The sequence below is a fragment of the Carassius gibelio genome, chromosome A11 (assembly GCF_023724105.1).
Source record: "Carassius gibelio isolate Cgi1373 ecotype wild population from Czech Republic chromosome A11, carGib1.2-hapl.c, whole genome shotgun sequence".
Lineage (NCBI taxonomy): Eukaryota > Metazoa > Chordata > Actinopteri > Cypriniformes > Cyprinidae > Carassius > Carassius gibelio.
Window position 1 is genome coordinate 25,203,726 of NC_068381.1, and position 10,360 is coordinate 25,214,085.

A 10,360-nucleotide genomic window follows, 5' to 3' on the forward strand; every position below is an offset into this window, starting at 1 on the left:
TGGCCAAAAAGTCACTTCTGGTGCAGGAAGATTTGCTGGATTTTTGAGGAGGGAAGCAAAAAGGAGCATGCATTCCCATACCGGGAGTTGAACCCGGGCCGCCTGGGTGAAAACCAGGAATCCTAACCGCTAGACCATATGGGATTTGGACACTTTAAACTGGCCATGGGCTTCTGGCGCACTTTCCATACATGTGGTCAGCGTGGGCGCAGGACCTTGTAGTGGCCTGTTGCTTTAGTTCTGTGACTGTAACAATGTGATAATAATTTGGCAAAACAAGAATTATCCAAAAGGACGGTTTTCTGAATTATATAGTGTTGTATGCATTCAGGGAATCTGTTTTTTCACTCAACCCGGGGGTTCAGTGTATTTGGGCAGATTCCTGTGATTGCAGAATTGATTCCTCAAACTGGTAATTAAGCTCTTGTCCAAGTGAAAATACTCGTGTCATCCATTTGAAAACACACACGGCAACCTTTATCTAGAGGAAAAACTGGAGTCAACCCCTGGCTGCGTACAAGAAAACCAGGAATCCTAACTGCTAGACCATATGGGAACTGGCCAGCTTTAACTGGCCACAAGCTTGTGGGCCACTTTCCATAAATGTGGCCAGTGTGGGCGCAGGGTCTTGTAGTGGCCTGTTGCTTTTGGTGTGTGACTGTAACAATGTGATAATAATTTGGCAATACAAGAATCATCCGAAGGGACGGTTTACTGAAATATATAGTGTTGCATGCATTCAAGGGACATGTTTGTTGACTCACACATGGTTCAGTTTTTTGGCCAGAATCCTGTGATTGCTGAATTTATACCTCGAACTGGTAATTAAGGTCTTGTCCAGGTGAAAATACTTGTGTCATGCATCTGAAAACACACATGGCAACCGTTATCTAGAGGAAAAACTGCCTATCGTCGGTCTGTCAAGGTACAAAACTGACATGTTGTGAGGTTAATAATGAAAGTGAGACCAATTTTTAATATGCTGATTATTCGCTCGTTCAGTTTAATGCAGATTACAAATTATTCTCAATGTCCAGGTGGCAATTAGTGATAAGGCTTCAAAATGGCAAGCCTGTGACATCAAAACCACATGGCATTGCACCCTTCAAAGTAGTAAAGCGGTTACAGAGTAGCGATGAAATTGTTCTTTCTAGAATCAACTGGCCCACCAGCCTGCATTTTGTGAGACGAATGGCAATACCAAAGCATGTCCGTGTCTCCCCTAGACATCGGAATGGGTGTGCAGAATGTGCCTTTTTTTGGAAAAAATAGAAGAATGCCTAGAGAGTTGCCTTTTCTTTTGGACTTTGGAGAAAAAAAACACAACAACAAAATAAGCCGGAGAAAAACAAGCACAGAGCGAGCCAGCCAGGAGTCGAACCTAGAATCTTCTGATCCGTAGTCAGACGCGTTATCCATTGCGCCACTGGCCCACCATTAGTAAAGACCCCCGATTGTTACAGACTTGTTGGTTTTCGATGTGACGGTGGCAAGCATTGATGTCTGCTCATTCTCACCTTGTTATCAGGAGAACAGACTACCAGCCCTCCAGCCCACCAGCCCACCAGCCCACGAGCCCTCCAGCCCACCATCCATCCCTGGTGGTCTAGTGGTTAGGATTCGGCGCTCTCACCGCCGCGGCCCGGGTTCGATTCCCGGTCAGGGAAAGCTCTTTTGCCTTCCAATTGTGGACTGCGAATTCAAGCTCTGCTGACAGCTGTGAGAAAGCCAGCTCCAAGCCAAAACATTGGTGGGAACATGAAAAAAACACCTCCTTCGAGCCGGAGTTGAACCAGCGACCTAAGGATGGCCAACACTCCAACCTACAGTCCTCCGCTCTACCAGCTGAGCTATCGAAGGGGCTAAGGGCTAGTCAGAACCTCGACATATCAGGGTTCTGTAGCTCTACTGCTGGCCAAAAAGTCACTTCTGGTGCAGGAAGATTTGCTGGATCAGGACCTCGACATATCAGGGTTCTGTAGCTCTACTGCTGGCCAAAAAGTCACTTCTGGTGCAGGAAGATTTGCTGGATTTTTGAGGAGGGAAGCAAAAAGGAGCATGCATTCCCATACCGGGAGTTGAACCCAGGCCGCCTGGGTGAAAACCAGGAATCCTAACCGCTAGACCATATGGGATTTGGACACTTTAAACTGGCCATGGGCTTCTGGCGCACTTTCCATACATGTGGTCAGCGTGGGCGCAGGACCTTGTAGTGGCCTGTTGCTTTAGTTCTGTGACTGTAACAATGTGATAATAATTTGGCAAAACAAGAATTATCCAAAAGGACGGTTTTCTGAATTATATAGTGTTGTATGCATTCAGGGAATCTGTTTTTTCACTCAACCCGGGGGTTCAGTGTATTTGGGCAGATTCCTGTGATTGCAGAATTGATTCCTCAAACTGGTAATTAAGCTCTTGTCCAAGTGAAAATACTCGTGTCATCCATTTGAAAACACACACGGCAACCTTTATCTAGAGGAAAAACTGGAGTCAACCCCTGGCTGCGTACGAGAAAACCAGGAATCCTAACTGCTAGACCATATGGGAACTGGCCAGCTTTAACTGGCCACAAGCTTGTGGGCCACTTTCCATAAATGTGGCCAGTGTGGGCGCAGGGTTTTGTAGTGGCCTGTTGCTTTTGGTGTGTGACTGTAACAATGTGATAATAATTTGGCAATACAAGAATCATCCGAAGGGACGGTTTACTGAAATATATAGTGTTGCATGCATTCAAGGGACATGTTTGTTGACTCACACATGGTTCAGTTTTTTGGCCAGAATCCTGTGATTGCTGAATTTATACCTCGAACTGGTAATTAAGGTCTTGTCCAGGTGAAAATACTTGTGTCATGCATCTGAAAACACACATGGCAACCGTTATCTAGAGGAAAAACTGCCTATCGTCGGTCTGTCAAGGTACAAAACTGACATGTTGTGAGGTTAATAATGAAAGTGAGACCAATTTTTAATATGCTGATTATTCGCTCGTTCAGTTTAATGCAGATTACAAATTATTCTCAATGTCCAGGCGGCAATTAGTGATAAGGCTTCAAAATGGCAAGCCTGTGACATCAAAACCACATGGCATTGCACCCTTCAAAGTAGTAAAGCGGCTACAGAGTAGCGATGAAATTGTTCATTCTAGAATCAACTGGCCCACCAGCCAGCATTTTGTGAGATGAATGGCAATACCAAAGCATGTCCGTGTCTCCCCTAGACATCGGAATGGGTGTGCAGAATGTGCCTTTTTTTGGAAAAAATAGAAGAATGCCTAGAGAGTTGCCTTTTCTTTTGGACTTTGGAGAAAAAAAACACAACAACAAAATAAGCCGGAGAAAAACAAGCACAGAGCAAGCCAGCCAGGAGTCGAACCTAGAATCTTCTGATCCGTAGTCAGACGCGTTATCCATTGCGCCACTGGCCCACCATTAGTAAAGACCCCCGATTGTTACAGACTTGTTGGTTTTCGATGTGACGGTGGCAAGCATTGATGTCTGCTCATTCTCACCTTGTTATCAGGAGAACAGACTACCAGCCCTGCAGCCCACCAGCCCACCAGCCCACGAGCCCTCCAGCCCTCCTGCCCACCAGCCCACGAGCCCTCCAGCCCACCATCCATCCCTGGTGGTCTAGTGGTTAGGATTCGGCGCTCTCACCGCCGCGGCCCGGGTTCGATTCCCGGTCAGGGAAAGCTCTTTTGCCTTCCAATTGTGGACTGCGAATTCAAGCTCTGCTGACAGCTGTGAGAAAGCCAGCTCCAAGCCAAAACATTGGTGGGAACATGAAAAAAACACCTCCTTCGAGCCGGAGTTGAACCAGCGACCTAAGGATGGCCAACACTCCAACCTACAGTCCTCCGCTCTACCAGCTCCGCCAAAGCTGGGGAACAATTGTCTGTATAAGAAGGGGGGGAAGAGGGGAGAGAGAGGAAGAGAAGCGCGAGAAATTCAGGAAATCGTAGGTTCGAATCCACGCTGTCACATAAAGTTATGCGTGTATTTGTTAAAAATCGTAAATCGATTGTTTCGTGTCCAAGTTTGATTTTAAAAGTAATGTATTTGAATTTAATTATTGTTTCATTTCTAAGATTGATTTTGACAGTAATGTTTTTGATTTAATAATTCTTTCGTTTCTAAGATTGATTTTTATTTTATTCTCATTATCATTAGTCAAAGTGCATTTATTAAGGCAATCATTTCCTGTGGCAGTAGGGACAAAATAACCTCCTTATTACGGCATTCACACTTTATTGTATCATATTACTTACTGCAAAGCTACACGTGACACTGAATTTAACTGTAAACTGAATGTCATTACATTCAATAAAACAAATAAATACAACACACCAGTCAAAGAGAAATATATTTATTAACTATATACATATTTAAAAAAATGTAGGAAAAGTACTAAATTCAATATAAAATTAAGAATTTTAAGTGCACACGCTATATAAAATAAGTACAAAAAAATATATAAATATATACATCAAAATCTACACATTTTGGTATTTTACTTTATACTGCTTCCTCTACACATAAACCTTTCTATAATAATAATAATAATAGTTTAACTTTATTTAATATGTATATATATTTCCATATGTATTATAGTGTATTCACATACATACCCACATGTTTATAATAATAATAATAATAATAATAATAATACAAGATAAAAAAAAGTGCACAGTATAACTCTTTAACATTAAATATGGCTGGAAGATAAAAAACAGAACAGATCCAACCAAGAGAACAAAATGAATGTATCACACATAAATAAATGAGTTATCTTCTCATAATCTGTAACCACTGCTCCTTTGTAATTGTTTCTTTATTAGGGCAATATATTTTGCCTTTGTACTGGCTATGGCCAGTTTCTTGAGTACGAAATTGGCCACACTTTCTGCACGAATTTGCTTTTACAGTGCGATTGTACGATCGTTTGGTTGGAGTGGCTGTGTCATTTGCAGGTGGCTCAGAGGAAATTGCTCCAGGGTTAATGGTGGAAAATGGGGCTGGGCAGGGCACCAGAAACATCTGAGACACAACAGGGGCAGTGGGTGTGTCAGGAACCAATGGGTGTGGTGCTGTCGGCCTGGGACAAATTGTCCTTAGCTGGCTGGACGTGGCTGAACGCTGAGGGTGTACGGCTGATGGCCAGATTGAAGTTGCTGTGGCAGATGTACAGGTAGCTGAGGGCGCAATCTTTCTAAACTTTGTCTTTGCCTGTCCAGCTGTGTCTGGTGGCATCTGGTAGGTATGCAACTGGTGGCTATATTGTGGAGGCACAACAGGCTGTACTCGTGCTGGAGGCAAAACATCCAAAGCCACTGGACGTGCCTCTGGAAGGTCCAGCCCTTGCAACAGCAAGGAGACCTCCTGACCCTTTAAACGGTTATTGTGCCATGTCGTAAGGGTCCTCTGATTTACCTCAACTAGCTGAAGGGTTGTGTCACTCATCACCGTTCCATTGCTCAGGATTAGCTGCCGAATTTTTCTGTAATCACGAAGAATGAGATCCCATCTAGACAGACATTCTGTCCGCTGTTTCTTGGGGCTTCGGTGGATGTTACATAACCTTATGAAAATCATTTCAACAAGGCGACAGCAATTAGGCCACTGTGCTGGAGAGCCGCTAGAACCCAAAACACACCTTTTTGTGCTGTCGACACCAGGAGTGAAGACAGCTTTCTTTTTTGGGGACCTAAAACGTCCTGTAAGTAGCCTGTCTTGATGACGAGCAGCATACACCACCCTGTCTTTATCAAATTTGTCCAGGTTCTGCCACAGACCCACAATGGTCGCAACTTGTTGGTTGGTAAGTGTGAGGCTTGTCTGTGTGCGCAGCTCCACCAGACACTCTGCCAACGCATCCACCCGGTCCATTCCAGGAATGCAGTGTTCGTCAACAGCCTGGAAATATATAACTGTTGGTTAGGTATTTACATGCTGTTAAGTAAGTTTACTGCTTAATGGCAGATAACTAAATGAGTGACAATTCGTATAGAAAAGGAAATTTTACCATTGCTGAGGGCACTGGTGTATCTAAAGGATCCTGGACACTGGGTACTGGTGCAGCTGAAGGAGCCCGGACTCTGAGCAGTGGTGGAGCCTGGACACTGGGCAGTGGTGGAGTCTGGACACTGGGCAGTGGTGCAGCTACACTGGGCACTGGTGCAGCTGAAGGAGCCCGGACTCTGAGCAGTGGTGGAGCCTGGACACTGGGCAGTGGTGGAGTCTGGACACTGGGCAGTGGTGCAGCTACACTGGGCACTGGTGCAGCTGAAGGAGCCCGGACTCTGAGCAGTGGTGGAGCCTGGACACTGGGCAGTGGTGGAGTCTGGACACTGGGCAGTGGTGCAGCTACACTGGGCACTGGTGCAGCTGAAGGAGCCCGGACTCTGAGCAGTGGTGGAGCCTGGACACTGGGCAGTGGTGGAGTCTGGACACTGGGCAGTGGTGGAGTCTGGACACTGGGCAGTGGTGCAGCTACACTGGGCACTGGTGCAGCTGAAGGAGCCCGGACTCTGAGCAGTGGTGGAGCCTGGACACTGGGCAGTGGTGGAGTCTGGACACTGGGCAGTGGTGCAGCTACACTGGGCACTGGTGCAGCTGAAGGAGCCCGGACTCTGAGCAGTGGTGGAGCCTGGACACTGGGCACTGGTGCAGCTGAAGGAGCCCGGACTCTGAACAATGGTGGAGCCTGGACACTGAGCAGTGATGCAGCTACACTGGGCACTGGTGCAGTTGAAGGAGCCCGGACTCTGAGCAGTGGTGGAGCCTGGACACTGGGCAGTGGTGGAGTCTGGACACTGGGCAGTGGTGGAGTCTGGACACTGGGCAGTGGTGGAGTCTGGACACTGGGCAATGGTGGAGTCTGGACACTGGGCAGTGGTGGAGTCTGGACACTGGGCAGTGGTGGAGTCTGGACACTGGGCAATGGTGGAGTCTGGACACTGGGCAGTGGTGGAGTCTGGACAATGGGCAGTGGTGGAATTTTGACACTGGGCAGTGGTGCAGCTGTAGGAGCCTGGACACTGGGAACTGGTGCAGCTGGTAGAACTGGTGGACCTGAAAGGACTAAGTCATCTGATGCCACAAGATTTGCCACTGTGGCTTCCTCTCCAAAGAAATCAATGAAACCCTCATCCTTTTCCACTTGCTCCTCCACATCTATCTCCTCCAGCAATTGAGAGGTCCTATCAGAGGTAGGGCACATGTCCTCCAGGGGCTGACTATTCTGCCTCAACAAGTACTGTACTCCAATGAGCTCCCCTGAGGAAATATTTGTAACAGGAAACATTTTTAATGGAAATTATGCAGAAAGGTTTATTTAGAAATGCAGTAAATATTTTGTTGTCCACTTCTGTATGAACAATATATATCTAATTCAGAGGGTATCATAAAAAGACAGGATTACTCTATATTCTACTATGTATTTTATTTTCTGCCCTGAAACCTAGAACACAGAATAATGTATAAATATTCTGGTAGTATAATTTTTCTCTGATATGTCAAAATTACATTATTATTGTCCAAAAGCACTTGTAATTTTACCAAAAACATGCTACATCATGAGCTGCATTTATCAAAATATTTTTACCTGTGTATACTGCAGGTGGAGTGAAGCTAGGGACCAATTTCCTGCCATACAACTTATTGTAGTTCTCATTGACAGAGTAAACCAGCTCCCCTGTGTAAGAGCGCAGAGTTGAACCTCCATCTGCAACAGCAGCTTCAGCCCGGTCCTGATTCCAGCGTAATAAACCTTCCAGGAGATAAATCTGGAAGTTCAGGCTGTTTGCGCTGTTCCCTAGAAAAAGAAATAGAAAGCCAAATATTGCTTTGAGAAAATGCAAAACATAAAATTTAATCTGCAAATATCTTGATAAACAGGAATTAGTGGCAAAATGTGGTATATTCTGACATGACAAACCTGGAATAAATCTGTTTAGGTGGCAGTGAAATGATTCCAGGGATGTGGAGCCTCTGGCACAACGATAAGTTTTTAGAACCACCCCACCCTTGCTTGTAGTTCCAGTTTCAGTATAGAGCGGCACATTTGGAGGGTCTTGGATACAGGTGATGTGCCGCCTCTGGACATTCCAGATGTGCTGCATTCTCACACTGTCAAGTAGAGGAACACCAAGAGCATCATTCCCCTTGCCACCCATGAGCTCTCTGATGAGCATATCAAGGAGGCGGAAAGTGGTTTCTTCTCCCCGTGTTCTCCTCCTGCAGTGCTGGAGCAGCTCAGCTTTAGTTAAATGATGGTCCAGTTCTGCCTCCGACAGAGTAGGCCAGCCCTGTTGGATGAGTTGCTCCCTTTTGGCCTGTCTCAGCAGAGTGAGATCCCCTGCATCCCACTCAAAAATACAGGATGACAGCCTTGCCATAAAAGTAGGGTACAACTGGTGGGCGTCAGTGGTGCACCCTACTGCCAGACTTCGCATAAAATGCCAAATGTCTAGGCGGACGATGACATCTGGCCAGCCGCTGAACCGCCTCTTCAATTTAGTCTCTCCCACTTTCTTGCAACAATCACAGTCCACATAAATGATAGTGGGAGGATCAACACCAGCACTCCGGTATCGCTCCATGAGCCCTGCAGCCATGAGGTCTAACCCAGCCCCTTCATTCGCAGTCAGGACACTCATCAGCACCTGACCTATCTCATTGCCCACTGAGGTAAGCCACTGTGCTGTGCCTTTCGCAGGCCCGCTCAACTTCTTGGTGATCTGAAAGAAACAATAAGCATAGCAAATAATACAACATGCATCCAAATCAGTTACACTGAAAAAAATAAAGCTCTCTTGGTCTAACAATACATTATAGATAAGGGTACAGTCAATTAAGCAGCTTATCTGACCTTCTTAGTTGAATCCATTTTTAAGATTGATCCATACGTGGATGTTATGCTGGCCTTTATGTGATCGAGCCTGTTGAGAATGTCCTGACTATATACAGTGAGGAGCCATTTGTAGCTGGGTACTGAAGCAAGTGGTGGTGGCTCCTGGAAGTGCAGCGGATGCAGGCCACGATTATCAAAAAAGGCCACACACTCTGATGTGTACCGAAGCGCACGTTTCAACCACTCCTCACTGTGGTTCTCTCTCAGCTGGCCGATGATCCTCACTGGGCCATTCCCCATGCCCCTCTCACGCAGCAAGCGAAGAACCCGAATGTCACAGGCATACCTTGGAAAAAAGCATTCATTTAAGTATCTTATTATAAGGTATCTAATTATTGTAGGAAATATTTATCAGAAAGGGTAGAACATAAGTGAAAATGACTGCAAAATAATTACTTGCGTGTGAGGATGACCCTGAATTCAGATCGATGGGCCAGGTCCAACTGCTGCAGCACAGCTTGACTCCAGGACAGATAGCTGGTTCTACACCTGGTGCAGATCAGGGTCTCTGTCACCAGGTTGTAGTATCTGTCAATGTCTAACACCTGTCGTACCCTCCTGTGCAGTCCACCACCACACAGCTGTTGCCTGGCACAGGCAGGGTTAGTACACTGGAGCCGCACCTTCCACAGCTTATATGGCATCCAGAGCAAGAGACGCTGTGAAAAAAACCTATCAGGTGTTGGAGCTTGGTGGTACAACAGGGCTGGTGGTGGGGGGTGATACCACAACTGTAGGTTTTCACGCAGCTCCAGCTTTCCCTTTGCACCAACCCTAAAAAGTGCTTCTGACACCCACTTCTGGTCTTGCTGTGGCATTGTCTGTGGCCACAGAAGGGGGAGATCTTCTGGCTGAGATGAGACCTGCTGATATTATAAAAAACACTGGTTTAAATAAAAGCTAAGAGAGCATTAAATGATGAAGACATGTATATATTTTGAATGAGATCTTACTGGGCTCCTCACAACAGTATTCTCAGAAACAGTTGATGGCGTTGCTGTTTTTTTGATGCGTTGTGAACTCTGAGGTGGAGGAAGGAAGAAGGAAGAGGAGGACTGGATGACGGGCTGATGAGGTTTGGGGGATGGAGGAGGATGAGGATCAGAGGGTGGACATGAAACTGTAGCTGAACTGGAGTGCTCTAACATCTGTGGAGTCAAACATTATGAATAATTTATTAAGGGGATTGCCATGTTTTTAATACATTAAAATTACATAGTGATAAAGTCATGATGACATTATAAAAGTCTTGATGTCTTTTAATATTAACCTGAGAGGTTTTCCTCTGGGTGCTCAAATTAGGTTTTGCTGCTGCCACATGTGAGCCTCCAAACCTTGACTTTTCAAACTAAAAAGATTTGTCATGGTTAGTGATAACAAAACCCTAACACTATAGTTAAAGGTTGAGATGTTTCAGTATCTGCAGTGATGCATGCAATAGTGTGGTCTG

The 10,360-nt window shown here is 45.7% G+C and overlaps 1 protein-coding gene and 3 non-coding genes across 4 annotated transcripts; all 4 read right to left on the minus strand.

Moving 5' to 3' along the window:
- Window positions 1-72: 72 nt before the first annotated feature.
- On the minus strand, window positions 73-144 carry trnae-uuc (transfer RNA glutamic acid (anticodon UUC)). Its single transcript has one exon. It is a non-coding gene; the product is annotated as a tRNA-Glu (tRNA).
- Window positions 145-1,360: 1,216 nt separating this feature from the next.
- On the minus strand, window positions 1,361-1,433 carry trnar-acg (transfer RNA arginine (anticodon ACG)). The gene has a single exon. It is a non-coding gene; the product is annotated as a tRNA-Arg (tRNA).
- Window positions 1,434-1,772: 339 nt separating this feature from the next.
- trnay-gua (transfer RNA tyrosine (anticodon GUA)) lies at window positions 1,773-1,860 on the minus strand. The gene is given in 2 exon segments: window positions 1,773-1,808; window positions 1,824-1,860. It is a non-coding gene; the product is annotated as a tRNA-Tyr (tRNA).
- A 2,637-nt stretch (window positions 1,861-4,497) lies between these two features.
- LOC128022735 (uncharacterized) lies at window positions 4,498-8,436 on the minus strand. Its single transcript, XM_052610537.1, has 4 exons — window positions 7,936-8,436; window positions 7,603-7,812; window positions 6,022-7,274; window positions 4,498-5,912 (listed from the first exon to the last, which is right to left on the minus strand). The coding sequence occupies exons 1-4, from the start codon at window positions 8,393-8,395 to the stop codon at window positions 4,785-4,787; spliced, it is 3,051 nt and encodes a 1,016-aa protein (XP_052466497.1). The 5' UTR covers window positions 8,396-8,436; the 3' UTR covers window positions 4,498-4,784.
- Between the last annotated feature and the right edge of the window lie 1,924 nt (window positions 8,437-10,360).